Source organism: Perna viridis, chromosome 2 (assembly GCF_037379345.1).
Source record: "Perna viridis isolate PV_CMFRI_1.1 ecotype Kerala chromosome 2, ASM3737934v1, whole genome shotgun sequence".
NCBI classification, from domain to species: Eukaryota; Metazoa; Mollusca; class Bivalvia; order Mytilida; family Mytilidae; genus Perna; species Perna viridis.
The window spans coordinates 59,146,277-59,167,497 of NC_142446.1; the positions used below are offsets into that span (position 1 = coordinate 59,146,277).

General features: G+C 31.3%; 2 protein-coding genes across 4 annotated transcripts; one reads left to right on the forward strand and one right to left on the reverse strand.

The window, feature by feature from the left end:
- The first annotated feature begins 3,089 nt into the window (after window positions 1-3,089).
- On the forward strand, window positions 3,090-12,625 carry LOC148626275 (galactosylgalactosylxylosylprotein 3-beta-glucuronosyltransferase 3-like). 3 transcript variants are annotated; one of them, XM_088570152.1, is made up of 7 exons: window positions 3,175-3,210; window positions 3,837-4,029; window positions 7,636-7,754; window positions 8,311-8,813; window positions 9,492-9,578; window positions 11,447-11,653; window positions 12,483-12,625. In XM_088570152.1, the coding sequence occupies exons 3-7, from the start codon at window positions 7,661-7,663 to the stop codon at window positions 12,582-12,584; spliced, it is 993 nt and encodes a 330-aa protein (XP_088426278.1). In that variant the 5' UTR covers window positions 3,175-3,210; window positions 3,837-4,029; window positions 7,636-7,660; the 3' UTR covers window positions 12,585-12,625. The 3 variants fall into 3 exon arrangements, with proteins under 3 accessions (XP_088426277.1, XP_088426278.1, XP_088426279.1); XM_088570151.1 differs by lacking the exon at window positions 3,837-4,029 and having other exon boundaries at window positions 3,090-3,210; XM_088570153.1 differs by lacking the exons at window positions 3,175-3,210; window positions 3,837-4,029 and adding an exon at window positions 4,041-4,063.
- Window positions 12,626-12,777: 152 nt separating this feature from the next.
- LOC148626276 (uncharacterized) lies at window positions 12,778-20,736 on the reverse strand. Its single transcript, XM_088570150.1, has 2 exons — window positions 20,516-20,736; window positions 12,778-18,345 (listed from the first exon to the last, which is right to left on the reverse strand). Exons 1-2 carry the CDS (start codon window positions 20,699-20,701, stop codon window positions 17,377-17,379), a joined length of 1,155 nt encoding a protein of 384 aa, XP_088426276.1. The 5' UTR covers window positions 20,702-20,736; the 3' UTR covers window positions 12,778-17,376.
- Between the last annotated feature and the right edge of the window lie 485 nt (window positions 20,737-21,221).

Here is a 21,221-nt window from a genome sequence, read left to right on the forward strand (position 1 = left end):
AATGGATTAGGTTATTTAATTAGTTGTTCAGTTGTGTAAATTTTTGAATCTCAATTTTATACCCTTTGCAATAGCATTGAACTTCCTTTTATCCAAGTTATTTTTAAAATAGAGTTCCAATTTTAATAGTGTGGGTGTTGGGATATGTAAGCTCACAAACAGATGTGCCTTTAATTTCATATCACTAATTTTTAATTTTTAGGCATGTACATATTTAACGTATCTGTGTGTAAACATCAATGGATTGGGTATGATGTACTGTTTTTGTCAGCATTAAATTAACTTGTGATATATGTGCAATGTGTTTTATCTATCTGTCAATGATTTATTTAAGGTTCATGTAATGAAAATTAAATTGAGATATGTTTAAATGATAGCTAATTATTGCACTGAAATGAATATTAGTTGGTATATGGTTGTTGCATTTTTATTGGAGAATATTGTTCTGTTCAGTTGATCAGTCACATGTGAATGTGAATGAAAATTGATATACAGGTACCTCTGAGATGGTATTGACCAGTATCAATACAATAACAATTTAACTGAAATGTAATAAATTTATTTTTTATCACAGAGGTAATGTTTATTGAATTTCTTTACATGTTAGTAAAGAAAGTAGTTACAGTGTATATGTAGGGAGTCTTATTGTTTTTGTTTTGTCTGTCTGTCATACTTTTGTAATTCCTCAGAAACTGCTGCATTGAATTACATGAAACTTTATAAGTAGTGAAGGCCCAATATGTACTTGTGCATATCATGAGAAATTTTTAATCTACTGATTTTTTTTGGGTGGGAGGGGGGGATTATACCATTTGAACTTTGATTTGGGAGGCATACATTTTTTTTTTAGGGAAAAACAAACCTTTAATTCAAATTTGTTATTAAAATGATTTATCTATTCATTAAACATGCAAATATTTCACTTTCAATTTCTTTTCTGGTCATCAATGAATTACATCTCATCAACACTTTTCAAACTAGCATTGCTCTAGTTTTATTTCTTCATTTCATTTTGTTGTTCAATATAAGTGTTATGGTTAAGGATCATGCCAGGTGTGAACAAAGTTAAGTTCAGTTTTAGGACACATATTTTTCCAGAAAATGTAGAGATCTTATTGAATTTATTAATAAGCTTTATTCTTGTTTTGATTGTAATTTTTATTAAAAAAAAATTGTTGTTATATATTTTGTGAAAAACCTATTCATTTTATTGTATGTTATATTTGCGAAAGCAAATATATATTTATGTGCAAATGGGTTTTTAGCTGATATGCAAAATGAATTGTGTTGTTAAAATATTTTGAAATTTTAATGATGGGTAAATAAATTATTTTTGTTTATTTTAGTGCTTTCTAAACATTACTTCTCTGTCCCTTCAAAGAAATGAAACATACATTTTCAGTTTGAAATTATATTTATGTACTTGTTCTTTTCATACAAAAGTTTATCTTGGTCATTAGTTTTTTTTTCTTTTCTTGGGCATGTGGATGTATTACCATCTTGTATCATGATGACCATAATTTGACCTTGACTTATTGATCATAATTCTAGGAAACAGTTTGGAAAGTTTATTTGAACTTTGTGTTCAAGATCAAATTATTGATTTTTGCATAACTGATTTGTGTCTGGACTGAAATGAGTATTGTGTGATGAATTGAATGTGTTGTGTATTAATTTAAGTGGTCAGTTTTACATTGTTGGCTATAATGAGATCTTTAACAGAATCCAATGAGTTGATGAAGCAGTTTGTTTTCTTATAGGACAGATTATTAGGAAACAAATTTGATTAAATATTGTCACATTATTACTTAGTTGTGTGATTTTCTAATAAAAGAAGTGATCTCTGGCTGCTGCTTTAAAAAAAAGCAAATATTTTTTGTGCTTGCATAAACAAATTACTTTCAAGAAAAAATTCCCCTCCCCACAAGAAAAAAAATGGCCTGTACCAAAGCAAAGAGACAAAGAAAAGAAGATAGAAACATCACAATTAAAAATAACCAAAGGATAACAAAAAGGACTCAAAATATTTATTGCAGTATATCAAAGATAAGAAAAAAACTTGAGAGATATGCAGTAGGTTTTAAATGCAAAATACATGAAATACGAATTTGTTTAAAGTTCATTTAGTTAAGGAATTATTTAAGAAAATATTTCACTTCACTGAAGCTTAACACATACTTTTAATATGAAATTAATTATCTTATCAAGGTACAAAATCTCATATTTGTATTTTGTATTAACTTTTTTAGTAGTTGAAATCCATTAGTGATTTAGAATGTTTCATTTAATAACAGAGGTTGAGAATGTGAGAAAAAAAAATTGTTGGGAAATCTGTAATGGGAGAGCATGATTTGACTCACAAATTTATACTCCACCACCGAGAATTGAACCCTAGACTGCTTGGTGACAGGCCAGCTACAAACCAATTTTGCTATAGAATTTATCTTTTAGCCAAGTCAGTTTACTGGCTATTTATATCTCACTACCTACTACAACACAGGTAGGTCGTCCTGCTACATTTCCCCCACCTTTAGAGTCTTTGTACCACAAATGACTCTAACACTAGCTCATTAGCTAACCAAACCTAGTGGGATTTTTAGTTGGGCACCAAATGTAATGGGAGAGCATGATTTGACTCACAAAATTATACTCTGCCTCCAGGAGTTTAACCCTAGACTGCTCAGTGACAAGCCAGCAAGAATCCAGTTCACCAAAGAATTAATCCTTTAGTCAAATCAGTTAACTGGCTATTTATATCTCACTACCTACTATAACGCAGGTAGGCTGTCCTGCCACAAATCTTTTTCAATGGATGTTTGGACTAATTTCACTACTGTCTCAATTAATCTTCAATACAAATCTTACAGGTATTTCTTTAACATGTCTGTGTTTCTGATAGATTTTTAAAAAAGAAAGTTGGTAAGAAAGTTTACCAAAATGTGTGCCTTTTCCTTCACTTGAGTGATTCCTGTGGTGAAACAGTAATTAAGAGAGGTATATACGTACATGTTGGATTGAAATTTTATACATGTTATCAGAATTTTACATAAACCATACAACGATATCATAAAAGAGCTTGATATGTTCATGTAATTGTTTAGGACGTAGAAAGTGGGGGTCGAGTAGGTGTGTTTTGGTGTCGGAAAAATATATGTTACGGCCCCTTGTATTTTTCATCCCCGAAAAAATCCTCTCGAACTACTTGACCACGTAAGTTGTACATGTGTAAATTATCATATCTTTTACGATTTCCGCTGACTGTTTAAACTTTTTACTCTATGGAATAAAGTATTGTTTTTTGCTGTTCCGTGAATAGAGTTATTTTGAATTGGAGAAGCTGTTTTTTTACACGAGTAAATCTTAAAAAAAAAACAAATAAAAATATCTCCAGCGCCGAATCCCAGAAGGGATTAAAGTAAATCTATGATATCTGGGATTTCCTGAGAAACTGTCAATTTATCAAATAAATTACCAAAAGCATAAACCTGGTTTTTATTTGTTTGAACTCATGTTGCTCAGTTGTGCTTGCCTGTATGGTGCATTTGTACTGATTTGCCTGACACTTTTTCAAGTTTAACTTTTCTGTGCGATGACCACAATTTTTTTTTCATTGTCAAACACTGATGCCAGGAGAGTGTGTTGGAAACCCGATATCTGTGGAAACTGTTTTGCTATAATTGAATTCACATTATTCATGATGTCTGTAATAAGACACTTTTGATCGGTTATGATTTGTTTGTCTGTTTGTCTTAACATCCCTATTCAAGGTGTGTATTGTGTTAAAATGTCTGCCTGGATGTGTTTTGTGTTTAAATAGAGTTTCTTCTTTTTCATAGGTAGGTTAAGTTCACTGTCTGTAATGCTTGTGCGTTTTTCTGGGAAAGCATGTAGTAAATCTGGACTGACTTCTATAATAGCTCTCTGACCTATCTCTTGACCCAGGAAAGTCATTCTGAGCACTCAGAATGTTGTGGGCAACTGGATTGGATTTCCAAACTTTGGTGTGAAAGTTTTACCAGCCAGTTAATGGTAATTGGAGATAGTTGTTAGTAATCAAATTCAGGTAGATTACAGAGATCATTTACATGTATGTAGTTCGACCTGACAAGGTTTCTGCTAAAAAAAACACTGTTGTGAGACTGATCAAGATTCTATATAGAATATTACCTTCAAATTTCTTTTTTAATAACATTAAATTTCATAAAATACATATGTATTTTAGCTCAAAGCCTAATTATGTTGATAAATGAAGATTTTTCACCCCGAAACAAGTTTGTCCTGTCAAATTTTTTTTATCTGTAATTTAATTTCAAACATACTCAAAATGTAGCAAAAAATATAAGCTTTAAGAATATGGTAAATATTTTTGACAGACATTTAATAAAACTCAGATATTTCAAGAGCCGGTCCTGTCAAGATTTTTTCCCTTTAACTTTCTCAAATATTGAATATTTTTATATCAAAATATACCGTTTGATATAGGCTTTAGGAATATGTAAATATTTTTTGACAGACATTTACAATTTAGAAAAAAATAACTTAAAAAAACAATACAAATCACAGAACAAAATAAGTCTCTCCTGTCAAGATTTTTCCACTTAAACTGACTCAAAATGAAATAATTTTTATATCCAAATGTACCTATTAGTATAAGTTTTAAGAATAAGTAAACATTATTTGACAGACATGACTCATTTTATCAATAATGAACTTTATTTTCTGACGTCCATCTTTTTATGGTCTTTTTCTTGTCAGAAAAAGTTTGTCCTGTCAAGATTTTTGCTTTATTTTTGTACATTTTCCAAAAAACTTTATATCAGTCAAAAACTCTTTTATTCTTCTTTAGAAATCATTTTAAAATTTTGAATTCCATTAAATAAAACTTAAGTTTAAAAGTTATAGCCAAAATTGTATTGGGAAATGCCTGTTTTTCTTGTCCTGTTAATAGACAGACTAATAATTTTTCAAGTAAAGCATGTGTTTCAACCCTATTTTATCAGCTAATACAATGGTATACCTGAAATTAGAAGGGTTTTTTGTTCAAATTGTTGTTGTTACATTTTTATAAGCACTATTACAGTCAGAATGTTTCTCCCATGAACTCAATGAGAAAAAAAGGGAACAATGCCTTCTTGCCTACCCTATTTTTTCAAAGTTGTCATCAACATTGTGTGCTGTGGTCTAAGATTCCTCTTTCCTGTCACCTGTGACAAGTGAACTTTACTGTTTTTTGCTTTCATTTGTGTTGTGGGAAAGTGATTTTTTTGTCATTAATAATTCACATTAAACTTTTCGAAAACCTGAGAACACTGGTGTGAAAGGAAACCCATATTATTTTTTAGCCCTACTGGTAAAAAAATAGCTCTCAGCAGCAAATAATTCTCCCCAACCAATGTTTTGTCCTATGAAACAAATTCATGCCAAAATATAAGAAAATATGTTGATTAGATTGCTTATATTTTGCTATCTTTTCTCTGACCAGTATCATTATTATTCTAGCAATGCTAGAGGTTATCTAGCAATCTATTTTTTGATTGGTGCCTTCATTTCAGGGAGAAACAGAATTACAACCTCTTACATTGTAGTGGTGGTATCATTATACCTCCTCTATAGCTAATGTAAGAGCATGTACTCTTAGGAAAAGTGACATCATGAAAGCCTGAAATCTTATAAATAAATGCTGTTCATAGCTCTAAAACAAGGTATGCAACTGTCACAAAAGAGTGTGGCACAATTCGATTTACAAAATTCCATCGCCACTGAGGAATGAACCCTAGACAGGCCATTAACAAACTGAATCAAGCAAAGAATTTATCTCTTAGCCATGTCAATTAACTGGCTATTTTGATATACATAAAGTACTACCTACTACAATACATGTAGGTTGTCCTGACATACTTCCACCACTTACACAAGTCACAACTAGATCAAACAGCTTTCCAAACCTGTTGTTTTCTTTTAGTTGGGTGCCATATATAACGGAAGAGCATGATTTGACTCACAAAATTATATCGTGGCCCACCAAGGATCAAACCCTAGACTGCTCAGTGGCATACCCCTCCATGTAAAAATTAACCCTTAGTCAAATAACTTGGTATTTAAATTTACCCACTTCAACATAGGTGTGTTGTCCTTCCACACTGTCATTAGGAGCTTCTCTTAAAATTATATTGCTCAATAATTAGCACTAACCAAATTACTCCGAAAATTATTACCTGCCATTGCCATACTTACCAGTAGTTTTACACTACTGCTGTATGTGTTAGGAAGAAATAATTTGTAAATTTATCAGTAGAAAGAAAAAATTCCTAAGTAAATGCTGCTTGATTGAATTTTATTACTTGATATTTGTGGATGTCTCCCCATAACTTTTTCATGCAGTCGGTAGAAAGAAAAAATTCCTAAGTAAATGCTGCTTGATTGAATTTTATTACTTGATATTTATGGATGTCTCCCCATAACTTTTTCATGCAGTCTTGTCTAGATTCAAAGACTTTTTTTAAATGAAAGATAAGCTGTGTAAAGCACTTTACTGCGGAGAGTGAAATGGACAAATTAATGTTGGACTTATATTTAACTTCCTAAACTACAACCTACATAAAATCGCTCCCCACTTGAATCTGTATATCTGTGCCAAACAGCAATCCAGTAGCAACATAAATGAGATTGATAGTAGTACAAGTTGTAGTTTAAATTCCAAGAAATGATTTTAAAAAAAAAAGACTCAAAATGTGATTTAGGTATGGGGGAAGATGACACAGGTACAAAAGGAGATTGAACCTATATACAGTGTACACATGCACTTGCATTGTATTTTACTAGTAATTTGATATTGGCTATTGGTTTTAACCTTTTTGATGTTACACCAAGGCTGGGCACTTCCTTTCTCAATATTTGATCTGTCATAAGGTACATGTATTAAGGTAAGACAAGTACACAGAGGGTCAGAGGTAACATGCACAATTTAATCTATAATTACTGGTAGTTGTTTATTTTCTCTGCTTCATTTTTTAAGAAGAACACAAAAACAAAAATTACATCTTTCATTCATCGTATTTGTTTTTTTTAAACCTGAAGCTTTACTTTCTAGAAAGTGAAGGTCTATGATGTTTGATGTTTCAAGTCAATTACAAACTCTTTGTCTATTGCAGAAATAGAAATGACCTATCAGTATTGAGATTACATCATAAATAAAACTACTTGTCTTGGAGATTGAATGAATATTTCAGTTTATCTCTGGAATATTCAATGTACCAGCTCTTTAAACACTGCAAACATAAATGTTACTCTAATAGGATTACTATAAGAAATAACGTAAAGTATTAATTTGTTCAGATTAGCAGGCCATGAATATATATTTTATATGAGTGAATGTGTAACAGTAGTACAAAACTTTCATTTATATTGAAACCTGTATTAATTGAACCATGAGAAATCTGAAAAACTGTAAACTAGACCTAAAGTCCTGTTATATCAATTTTAATGTATTATGAACTTTGGCTAACAAATCACCTGGCTGAACCATGTAAACTGTACAAAAAAACAAATTTTAAGTCCTAATGGGGTTTAGTTTAGAAAGGTTTTACAACATATATACATACATAATGTGTTTAAAGATATATTTTGTTCTTACAGATGAATAACTTGCAAGTATGTTGGAATGGTTGGAAACAGGAGGTATAACACATGCAGAATATGGTTGTTTCTTTACTTAACCATAACAACTGTTTCATTTATCTATCTATATTCAAGTGGTATGTATAAATTATGTGTATTTGTTGTCAAAATAGATTTTTCATTGTTTGAAACACATTATTATCACTGTAGTTGCTACTTTTTTCTATAAATGGATTGAAACAAAAATTTTGTTACATGGTGTGAGCTATGTGTATGTTAAAAGCATAAGAAAATAATCTTTATTTAATAAACCAATTTATTACTGCATGCAGGTTTCAAACTTAGAGAAATTTTATCATCAAACTAAAATTGCTTTGTTAGAAAGATGTTATGGAGATACATGTAGCACTGGATGCTTAAAATGCCTTATGAGATGTCATGAGCAGAAGTCTTTTTTTATCTTTTTAATGTGTATTATTGGTATTTATTTTTAGGTAATTATAGAGATTTTAAACTAAAACTTATATATTTTCATACTTATATTATCACTCTTAGAAATAAAAGATGCTATATAAGGAGGAATATATACTTGGACATGGATAACAAGTGTCATAAGAATACTACATGTCTAATAGATTTATTCAATCAGAACTTGATTTGTTTTTTTTTTTTTTTTTTTTTTTTTAAAAACAGGATTTCCAGAATGTACCCACAAAGAAATACAACATTTGACTGAAAAATACAAAAGGAGGTTACATAAACTTACTGTTGAAATACAGGAGTTGAAACAAGGAAAATGTGGTGGGCATGAGGATAGCCGAACTGAACAAACAAAACTGTATATCATTACACCTACACACTCACACCCAGAACAAAAGGCAAATTTAGTGAGACTGTCACATACATTAAGTCTTGTCAAGAGTGTACATTGGATTATAGTTGAGGATTCTCCAAACAAAACCAATCTCATCAGAAACTTTCTGGCCAGTAGCAGGTTACCTTATACTCATCTGATAGCTTTAACTCCTCCAGAGATCAAACTCAAGTACAATGACCCAGCATGGCTGAAGCCTAAGGGTGTTTTACAGAGAAATTCAGCTCTGAAATGGATCAGGAACAATTTAAGTAACAGAGATGATGGTGTAGTATACTTTGCTGACGATGACAATACATACAGTCTTGAGATATTTAAAGAGGTATCAATAGTGTCTCTATAATGTGTTGAGAAAAATTTTATTCTTAATTCAAAAAAAATATGTTGGGCTTTAATTGCGGACCAGGAACATAGGTGAAACATTGACTCAATCAGTAAATACCTTGCAAAAAGACATCACCCAGCTTCCTATATAACTTGAGTTGCCAGCTGTAGTAACCATTCTGCTGATTTGTTTTTTGTCTTATGTCTCTATTCTTCCTTGATACTTTATGTTGTTCACAAAAGAATTGATATTGAAATATAACAAAATCACTGAAGCTGCAACTTATTATATAAACAAAAATTTGTGAAGTTGTATTTTGTGAGCCATGTACATGTAAATGTATATATGAAAAAAATTATAATGCTGTGTAATTTAGAACACCACTACATCAAAATTTACTGTAGAAATCTTGGTGGATTTTTGTAAGAATAAAAGGTTACCAGTATGCAGAAAGACAGGAAATCGCTATGTTAAATGAAGAATAATGCATAAATTAAACAGATTGAATTTACTGAGTTGTTTTGGACAACAGGGTTTCAATCACAATAGTAACACTGTTTCTATTATTGAATGAAAACATTTATATCATGAAAGATTTAAACAGTATTTAAGATGTATGTATTGAATAGTTAAAATATGGTTCAAGACCAGTAATTGCTTTAATAATTGTCACAGATGAGGTCAACAAAGAAGGTATCTGTCTGGCCTGTTGGTTTGGTAGGAGGATTGAGATACGAGAAACCAGTAGTGGAACATGGAAAGGTTTATATTTTGTTTTTATTTAAACATTCAGATCTTCAAGTTCTGACATAGGTGTATTGGTATTGTTTTGAGATGTCTGACTTTAAAGCTGATTTGATGCAAAGGAAGGAACATTGTTTAGCTAGATTCTTTAATCTCAGTTTCTGCTATATAGATGACATTTTATCATTAAACAATCCTAGTTTTGTAGATTTGATACATAGCACCTACCCCAAAGAACTTGAGATAAAGGATACTACAGATAAGTTGTAAAGTCAGCCTCATATCTTGACTTACACTTAGAGATCCATGGTAAAGGAAAACTAATGACAAAACTAGACGACAAACACGATGACTTTCCATTCCGTATTGTTAAATTTCCTTTCATCTGTGGCAACATCCCTTCAACACCTGCATATGGAGTATTCATATCACAACTCATACATTATGCCAAAGCTTGCTATAACTAAGCAGACTTATTGTATCACCCTGGACTTCTTACAAGTAGGCCTCTGGAACAGGGTTATGTTGATACAAGATTAAAGTCATCACTACTGATGTTTTATGGTCGTCATCATGAACTCGTGGATCTTTAAGGTGTATCAATCTGCACCATGAAAACTGATTTGTTCAACATGTCATAGTTTTCCTTTCCTGTTTTGTCTTCCCTGGATACAACTTTTTCTGAGCAACTCGGCAGGTGTTTCTAGAAAAGCAGAGGATGCTTACCATACCAGTGCACCTGGTCCATGCTCCCAGTTTTTAGTGGAGTCCGAGTAGCTCATTTACCTTTGTTACTTTGTAAGTATCATTTTGGTTTCTGTATTTTATGATCTTTGTTGTATGTGTCTGTTTTCCATGTCAGGTCTTTTCCCTGTATTACATTCTTTGGACTTTCGCTAGAATCTTGGTTCGCTTGATTACTCTGCCATCTGTTACGACTCTTTTTTTCGACTGCTCATTGTTAGTTGCTTAAAATTTGAATCTATTATGATTTACCATGCAATAAATTAGAAATGGCTTAAATATTGCCTCTAGGTAGATTTTATTCTATACTGTCATGGTTAAAAGCTAAAATTTTGGCAGCCAAATGGTCCATATATTGCAATTTGACTTATACTTACATGTACTATTTGCTATATATTTTACTTTTTATGCCCCTGCATGAGTGGTCAGGGCATATAGTTTTACCCATGTTTGTCCTTGCATCATTCCACAACATCCAGTTTTCAGGAATTTTTTTCTAAGTGCCTTGAGATACTGATGGAATTTGAGTTGTGTTCTGGTTTGTTGATTTTTAATGGAATTGTGCCCCTTTCACTTAGAAAAACTACTGTTATGACCAGTTTTCTTTACTTCTTTTTTTCTAAACACCTTGAGAGATCAAACTGATTTTTCATATGCACATGTATAGTAATGAGATACTGATCGAATTTTGTGTTTTTTGTAGGTTCATTGATTTTTTATAGAGTCATGCCCCTTTAACTTAGATACATTACTGTTATGAACATTTTTCCAGATTTTTTTTCTAAACACCTTGAGATATTGAACTTATTTCTTGTATGCAGGTAAATATATTGATGAGTTACACAGAGAGGTTGAGTTCTGTTCTCTTTTATTGAATTTTGATGGAGTACTGATTGTACTGCAGGCTCAGGTATTCTAATCGGGCCAAAAGATCTAGTTTTTATATATAAATTACTCTGGGTCATCCGTGTTGATGATGTCACATTCTTAATATGAAAGTGAGGCAGTCCATACAATTTCTTACCAGTCCCTATGACGCTATATGGGTGGACAGTTATATGGTATCTAAAAAGTAAGCAAATTAAAATCATAAAAGTATAAGATTAATGAATACTATACTTCCAGAATCTGCATTTTTATAGGTAACAGGATGGTTTACATATTGGAAGCCAGGAAGACCGTTTCCTATGGATATGGCAGGATTTGCTGTAAACCTTAAACTTTTCTTCCAATACCCAGATGCTAAGTTTAGTAATGAGGTACCGAGAGGTTACCTCGAGTCTACTATTTTACAACATCTACATGTTCAGTTGGAAGACCTGGAACCAAAAGCTAGTGATTGCACCAAGGTATGTCAACACGTTTTTTTTTTTTAAGCTGTCTCTGTAATGTAAAGGTATTATCTCCCCTTGCATGAGACGAAATCTTCTTGACTTGTGTTGTTTATGACATGCATTAAATGATTTTATATAAAATTACCTATTACCGGTATTGTTTTGCCATACCAGTATTGTTGAATTATCACCGTGTCAGCATATTGGTAAATTGCCCAAAGTTTGTTATGTAAACACAGGTTGACAAATTTTTTTTTTATATTTAATAATTTGGTTTCCAATATATTTTGTGCATAGTACCGTAAATCATAGTTATATATGGGAAATAATTCAAAGTAATTGATTGAAAGTCCCATCTGTGATGTCACTATCTACACTATCTAAATGATCCATTGTGATTGGTTGTTGTAAAATGTTACGTTATTTGTATTGCAATAGTTTTTGTATGTTCTATATTACTGTTTTTTACTTTATATTAATAATATTTAATTGAATGGTAAAAATAAAGCATAAATTTAAAATTGTTTTAGGCATGTAATGCAAACTATATATTTTTAATAATGTCATAGTATTTGAGTTTGGTTACGTGAAGTAACAAACGTTCATACCTTACGTGAATAAGGTATTGAAGTATAATGCTGACATATTTGGTTTATCTTATGTTTCGATGCTTGAGCATTTCACCGATAAGGATATCAGCAATAAGCATGTCTGGAATCACTCTGGATGTTATGGATACTTGGTATTCAGTCTGTATCCCTTATGCAGAAAATATGTATTTTAAATTTAACATAATATAATTGCAACAAAAACACCATTTCATTTTCCTTTTTTTTTTCTATAGATATTGGTATGGCATACAAGGACAGAGAAAACAAAGCTGAATAATGAGAAAAAAATGCTACAGAAATATGGTTATAGTTCTGATCCCAAAATAGAGGTGTGAACAACAATAAAGATTATATATTAAAATTTTAAACATGTTTATTGGTGCTTTTCTTATAAATTGAAATAGTAACAGTCCTTTGATTGATCTTGATTGTGTTTGTATTTGATAAAAATATTTGAATTTTTTTTGTATAAGTTTATTTGCATTGTAATTTTCATATGTTATATGCAATTATACATAGAAAGCATTATAATGATAAAAAACTAATCAAAAGAATTGTTTTTATCATTTTCAAAAAGCTGTGATTATTGTCATGGTATCTGGTGGTGGTGTTTGGATTGCTTGCTTGCAGTGTACTTATAATGTAGCATATATCAGACAACTCTCCAGGTGGTCAAATACAAGTAAAAAACAAAAACCAATACATCTCTGGACCTATGCCACGTTCAGTATTTGTAAGTTCACAAGTTATTCATTATGTGTATAAACACTAAGCAAGTTAATAAACTACAGTTGGGACTACAAATTTCCTGAAGTAATGTTTTAATGATAGCATATCATTTTGCTGACAATATTGGAAAAATTTAATCAAATTTGTCCATCATGCATTGTAGTAGGTTCACATCTTTAATATATATATATATAAACTCAATGTAAATTTAGAATGATATTTTGTTAATACTTATTAAGTTATAGCTTACTTTCTAAGTGTAACTGAGAGTTAAGTGGTTACTAGATCTGCTTTCACCATTGATTCAAGTACAGGGCACAGTCTAACCTTCAACATGTAGTAAGACTTGTACTATCAGCTCTTGGTCCTTATTAATGTTTACAAAGTCATATAAAAATAGTTGTTTTGAGGTATTTTCTCCAGTTATAAACCCAAAATCAATCCTAGGCTTCCTCTTGCGGAATGACACCTTGTGGTATAGATTTATAAAGATCTTTACACTTACCCTCAAGTTATTGAATGTCTACAGACTACCAACGACAACAGCATAATACCATTATATGACCACAATTCTTTTGTGGTTGCATAAAAACTGCAGTGTGGGTTACGAATTTCCATGTGTAGTGCTCTAATAATACCAAATGGCTAAGTTCACCATGCTAAAAATGTAGAAAAATATTAATCAAACTTCTCTATAATAAAAGGCGCACATCTTCAATATGTTCATAATTACTGTGCAATGTGTGAATAATATTGCTTTCACACTTTTTTAGTTACAGATTAAACAAAGCAGGTACCATTCACAACATATAATAAAAATTTGGTTCAACATGCTCAAAAAGTAGGAAAAAATTAATCAAATTTCTCAATACATGTAATAGGAGTTGCACATCTTTAATATGTATATAATCATTGTGCAAAGCTTGAATTGCTTTTATACTTTTTGAACTAAAACTACAAAGTAGATTCCCCTTACAAAGACGAATATTTTTCACATGAAATTCATGTTAATCCAGTTTAACATGAAATAAACATGATTTTCACATGCATTCACTTAACATGAATTGCATGTGAACTATTCACATGAATTTCACATGAAGGTTTGATTCACTTGAATTTCACGTGAAGTCTGTCACAAAGTTTATTTGCCCAGTTCTGGTAAAAATCGTGTGAAAAAATTATGCCTGTGAAATGTGACGGACAAACAAAAAGACTGATGGCTGGAGTCAAGCACCTTACACTGTTTAATAGTTAACCAGGCTAAAACACATTTATTAGGGCAATCACCTTTATTGCACTTTTCATAAAAACAGCACTTAGACTCATACATGTGTATATGTACATGTTTTATCATTTCACATGTATAAAAATATTTCATTACATACTCTATATATATATATATATATATTTTACAATTGGGAATGTCTTGCACAGCTGATACCATAATTAAAATATCAATATGATCAATAAAAACGACGTGATGGCAATGAAATTTACAAAAAGTTCTATGGTATCAATAGTTGTATTAGTTTCTTTTGTTTTAAAGAAAAGAAAATTAGATTCAACAGAGGAATATAAAATACATCTGTAGGTCAATTTTTGTACCTCAGTTTGTCATAAGTATATCATACATACATTTGTACACTGTAAGTGAAATGAATTAAAAATCGTGAAATGTAAAATATCAACCATAAATAAACAGAACTTACAACTTTATCCTGGGAAAATTTATGTGAAATTGTGAACTATGCCAAATCTGAAAACATCATAACAGTTGTAATTTTTATCTAATTCAGTTCAAATTATAGAAGTCATCTGAAGAAATTCAATGGGAACTACATGTATTAAGTTATTGAACTGTCAAAAGTTCTCTCTTGAGATTAAATAAGTATTCCCACAATGGATACATAACCTGTTACTGTAGCCAGTAGATGTGATATATTCAGTCATTTATTACTGAGGCAATGGCATGTACATGTGTAGTACATATTTATTCAGTTATAAATTAATGCTATTACTTTCAAGTACATGCAAGGAATAAAGCATCTACATAAGTATTATAAGGTACTTCCTAACTGGTAAAAATACTTAGAATAATACTCCATCAACTTGTTTGTTTTTATTAAATCTACATGATATAAACCAGTGGACCTGAAAATATATTTTACAGTGAGTACTATAATTAACTTGGGGACAGAGCTTGATTAAGGAGGTAGACCTAGGGTAAGGGACACAACTCTCAGAAATCATTGGAACGTTTGTATTCAGCATTTTACATCAATCTCATGTAAGCATCAAAGTAACTTGGATTTATTTCATTCTGTTTCAAATGAAAGCTTGAATGGCTTTGGTGACATCGAATATGATACAAACATATAACTGATTTCAAGAGTTAAGTCCCTTACCCTTGGTCTACCTCCTTAAATAATAAACACCTGAATAACTTTTTTAAGTAATAGTATATAACTGTAAAAGAAAATTAACAAAGAGATTCAAAACTTTCTATCAAACACAGAATAGCAACCTATGCAGTGTCCTAGCTAGAGCAAAATGGAGGGGCATCACGCCCGCACACCTCTGCCCCTATTGAGTGCCCCCTTAGTGCCCATTTACAATTATCAGAATGGCCCTTTAAGATTTCCACTCTTGTTGATAAATTACCCCAAGCCAATTAAGAAATGTCACCTTCATTAACTATATGCTGTCTTAATTAACCCTCAGGTAATTATCAGTGATCAATCAGCTGACCAGGGTTATGGGATAATGATTGACAAGTAGAAAATGAATCCTGATTGGATCTATAACATTTTTATGGAGAGCCAATCATTGGTTAATAATTAATTTCTACTGTACAATTAATTTTACAAATATTTTCAAGTTAACAGGTCTAAATTTTGAAGAACTACCGGTGTAAACAATTGCATGTTGCATATGTTTGTTTATTCAAAATGTCAGTTACCTCCCTTATAATTTCAATATTTTTAAAATTTTCTATATCTTCCACAGTAAAGGACATTTTCCAAAAGTTGTAATTGCAATAGTTAAAGAAAATAATATTCCTTCTACTTACTTATGATTTTGATATTTAATTGGAGCAATATTGAATATTTGTAACATTTCACCTCATAGTATGTCATTAATGTAAAGAATCACTTGCCCATTTCACTAACAGGGGTTATCATGCTGCCTCTCTGCAAGAACACTGACAAATTTAGCCCACACCACAATCTGATCATATTATAACTGAATTCATAATTCTTTCACAGGGGAACATAATCTTCAGTTATACATTTCAAGCACATTCACCTCTATATTTGTGTGAAATATAAGATGTATCTGTTTTCTAAAAGCACTTGGTCATCTGAGAAAGGTCTGTCAATACAATAAAGGTGTCATGCATATATTAATTATGCAGTCAAATTTACTCATTTTGCAAATTAAGATGCGACCATCATTTTCAAGAGTTGGCAGGTAAGCAATAAGAATACAAATTACCGACTTAACACAAACAGACAAAATCAATGTCCATTTTCTGTTGAAAAAAAAAAAACATGCTACGCGTTTAAGTGCCCTCTTCCCTGCACCCCTCTATTTTCAAAGCCTAGCTAGAGCACTGCTATGACAAGATAAAAGTTGGAGATTTCAATCATATTCCTGTTCATATAATTTCATCTGCAGTGTACCTGGACATTACTTTGTCTTTGACAACTGTAGCTCTATTGTCTGCAGTGTACCTGGACACTACTTTGTCTTTGACAACTGTAGCTCTATATCTGCAGTGTACCTGGACACTACTTTGTCTTTGCCAACTGTAGCTCTATAGTCTGGCCGAAATTCCAATTTATTAAATCAAATACAAGTGGACCATTAATTGTCAAGTTATCATGTCAATTATACATTTAATAACAAAATATGGTACGGCCTGCACTTGACATTTTTCTTATGGCATGTATGGAATCTATCAAAACCAATATGGCTAAAAGCTATGTTAAAATGTGGGATTTATTATTACATTGTCTGTGACCACATTTGATATTCATAAAAATTTGTTACTTCAGATGCACATGACATCTGTTGAAGCATTATGCATAGTTGGTTGTACATTGTATATTTCAAACAAACCCAGAAGTGATCAGGCTTGGGTTTCATAAAAAATATCAAAATATCATAAATATTGGCAATTTCCCTTCCTTTTAAATATCAACACAAATAAAAGTACAGATCCTCAATAAAATTATAGCATACAATCTTAGTCAATAGTTAAAAGCTGATAAAATATATTAAAAATATATGTAGATCAAACAACATTTTCATAGACAATACAATTGTTAAAGTGAGTGAAACTAAACTGAAGTCATATTTAAATACATACACAATTGCATGTACACTACACAAGGATTAAAACATAGCTCCTTGTTTTGTTATGCTTTTTTCTTTGTACCCTTTAATCAGTATTGGAGCCTGAAACCAGATGCATTGTACCCTACAGTCATGTGGTAACTTACTGTCAGTATCAAGTGACTTATTAATGTCACATGATAACTGTCTATCACATGACAATTTGACATTACAAGTTGTGTTTTCAAGAGCTGTATCTTCTTCTGAAAAGAAACCTAAAGTATGATTTCTAGTTTTAAGGTGAGAACTGTCATCCTGTACCAAAGCTTCATTTTCTGAGTCCTTGTCACCTCCATTCTCTGATATGGATGGTAAACTTTTCCTCATTGATGATAATCTTCTACTCCTTTCTATACATGCAATCACAGGAAGTTTTTTATGCTCATGGTTTTTGTCCAGATTTGCAGAATCACAGTCATTAGAAATAAAAAGCTTCATCATTTGTTCCTCCATTGATATTACAGATGAGTCTAATGCAGACATTTCAAAGGGCTCAATCCCTGAAATGTCCATTTCATGTTCCTCGTGAGTTAAATCATGATTAAAACAGTCACTATTAGGATTTGATATTAAATTCAAATGAAACCTTGCACCTCTAGATGGTATATCAAAGTTTGGTTTGGGCAAAAACCATGATATACCACTGTCAATTGGAGCTCTAATCATAATTGTGGCATTGGTAGTTTTCAGATCCTTTAACTTACCAACTAGATCTTGACTAATCAATTCCTTGATTAAATACCTCACACAAAATTTTGAAGATAAATTATTAGATTCAGGATGATAAGGTGGCATGTTTATCAGGTATGTTTCCTTAGGGCTTACTGTCGTGCCTCCAAGAAGAAACAGCACCTGTCGTACTTCTGGACAAATCTCAAAAGTTTCTATCAGTTTTTCAAACATTTCCTCCAATCCGTGAACAAGATTTGAGATTTTCTTGTATTCCATTCTTGATGTTAGGGATTTCTTCTAGAAATATCAGAAAAAAAATCAGTTTTTTATACAAGATACAAAGAAAATCATACTATGAAATTGTAATAGGTAATTACTTTCTTGTAAAATTTTTTTTATATATCTTAAAACTGATTTCTATACAAAAAATGGCTATGAGTCACTCAAGTGAAATGTGCTACGTCATTCAGTTTATTAGCCTAAGAGACTTTGGTCATTCCTTTGGTCAAAATTTTGTCACCATACTACAAGTATATCAACAGTTGCACCTTTATCTGTAAGAATGAAACAATTGCTTAAAAATATAATGTGTTGATTTACAGGGAATGAGCATTAACTACATCCTATACACATCCATATGTATATAGATGCTTTATAACATAAATGCCTCAAAATCTCTCTGTCAGAAGTGATGTATTCCAGAAATGAAGTAAGCAGTAAGGAAGTAATTGTTTGAATTTTAAATGCAGTTGCACATAGTCTTGTATATTCCTGTTGGTCAGTTAGTATTGGAGTACAAAAAAAGCTCTGTCCCTCATAGGTAAAGCCTAGTTAATCATATTGACTACTGAATTTACCCTCTATTGCAATCTATAAGCTGAAAATGACAGATATCTCAGCCCATGGAGGATCTGTAAATTCATAAAATGGTAAGGGGAAAACAACCCAGATAGTTATAAAAAGGGGATTCAGGCTATAATCAGCACTTACTGATGCAAAGACTATACACCACAATATCAACCAATTGTGTAAAATACCTATATCATTGCCCATTCAAAAACACTAATCGATAAGTGCAAATAAAAATAAAAAAATAACTGGACAAATATGGTGAAACATGTTCAAAACAGTTCAATATATATAAAAAAAAAACATGACCCATTATGAAAAAAACAAACAGGCCAATCATGGAAAAACAGGCCAAAAAACAGCATCAATATGGAGATATAAGCCCATTACAGCTATCCTATACCTAGTATGAATGTCTTTGAACATAAATATTTATGAAATAATTTGTGGAGGGGGTAGATTTTTACTCATTTTAACATGAGTATGGCATTTATATTCGATTAATCAATTAGTTAAATGAGAATGTAAATGCCAAACCCATGTTAAAATGAGTACAAATCTACCCCCAGAAGGAATTATTTCTTTTCTGATATTAAAAATACAGTAATTTTTGTGACAAAATTTCCCTAGGCGTAGCCAAAATAATGGCTGTATCAACAGTAAATACAACAGTACAGTTTCAGTACAAAATAGTAATGTATAAGCCTAACATTGGTAGATTGGTGGTGGTGTAGATAACAATTAAAGGTGAAAGACCTTCTGCTTTTAAAATAAGGATGCTAATTAAAGACATTTGCCTTTGATTCTTATACCTAAAAAACCAAAAGAAATATCAGAAATCTGATCATATAAATGCAGGCAGGAATTTTCATGAGGAATCTGATTTAACCTTTTTTAATGATTTACTTATTGAAATTTGATACTAAAATTAAATTACAAGGAATGACTGTTACTTTTTTTAAATAATCCCAATGCCCATGGTGTATACTTGAAAATAACCTGCTATGATATGCAGGTTATTTAGTGGGCACCATGCAATTGAGGTTATTTCTTCATAGACCTAAAAAAATAACAGTCACCCCTTATACACTGTAATTTAATTTTAGTATCAAATTTCAACAAGAAACAAGAAGATAATTTGTTAAAATGGATTTTGCAAATATATTACAAAAAACAGAACACATCAGTAATTTATTTGCAAATATATAAAATAATAAGATTGTTCCACCAGTTTTTATTAATTTGGAATAGTGCAACAGATCATCTTGAGAATTTACTCAAGGCAATTGTAATGATTTTAGTATATAATAAAACACATACTGCCTCCAGTTGAGGATTGTATACTAGATCGCCATACCCAGAAAAGAATATCAACCTCGACTGCTTCTCGAGTGATATTCTTTTTTTTCTTTTTTGGTTGTAAATTACAACATGTAATCTAGTACATTTGTAGGTCTACATGTACCACTACCAGTAATGCAGTATACATTGTACCTCAACTGCAGGCTGTATACATTGTAACAACCCCATGTAATAACACTAAGTGTAACTTCTTGATAAGCCTTAACATTAGATGTTGATGATTTTTCATATCAAAAGTATAGTCAGATAGAAGCACCTGTGAGTCCAGTTGATGTGATTCCGTGCTCTTGAAGCCCTGTTTGACCTGTTCATACGGGACTGGTATTTGTTGACGTTCGTATAGGATATACTTAATGAATTCTTTAACGAGTATACATCTCGTGTGTGACTGAATTCCACCTTCAAATATCATTTCTCTTGATATATCGACTTTTTTCTTCATGATTGTCGTTTATGCCAAGTTCAAATTTTGGCGGAAGTGTAATTACCTCCCCTGGAATAGTCAGCGTTCTTACAAAATATGAAACGTTAAACAATCAAGGCACTCGTAAAAAGTAACGATATATATATATATATATATTTAGGATTTCGAGATTTGAAAACGATTATTTTAGGAAATTAGTGATCTACCTATAAGTAGAGTTTTTTTTCCTTGAAAAAAATTATAGTCTACGATAAAAATCCATGCTTTTTAAAGGAAGATCTCTACTATAGGTAGACCACTAATGTATAAACCTGGGATTAAATATAACTAACTGTTGTTTTATTAGTCCAAGTGTAATCTGATAATTTGTTACGTTAAAAATCCATGTATACATAAATTTTAAGAGACAAATGATATATCTAATGAATAAACACAGGTATCACCAACAAATACTTCAAATTAAACCAGGAACTTTATATAATTAATTCATGTGTATTAGTATTATGTAGTTTCTGATTAAATGAACACAATGGTTTGA

Coding starts and splice junctions, on each gene's coding strand:
- LOC148626275 (XM_088570151.1), top strand. CDS start 7,661: ATGGTTGGAAACAGGAGGTATAACACATGCAGAATATGGTTGTTTCTT. Junction 7,755..8,310: donor TATCTATCTATATTCAAGTG/GTATGTATAAAT, acceptor TTTTAAAAACAG/GATTTCCAGAATGTACCCAC. Junction 9,579..11,446: donor CAGTAGTGGAACATGGAAAG/GTTTATATTTTG, acceptor GCATTTTTATAG/GTAACAGGATGGTTTACATA.
- LOC148626276 (XM_088570150.1), bottom strand. CDS start 20,701: ATGAAGAAAAAAGTCGATATATCAAGAGAAATGATATTTGAAGGTGGA. Junction 18,346..20,515: donor CACATCAACTGGACTCACAG/GTGCTTCTATCT, acceptor TGATATTTCTAG/AAGAAATCCCTAACATCAAG.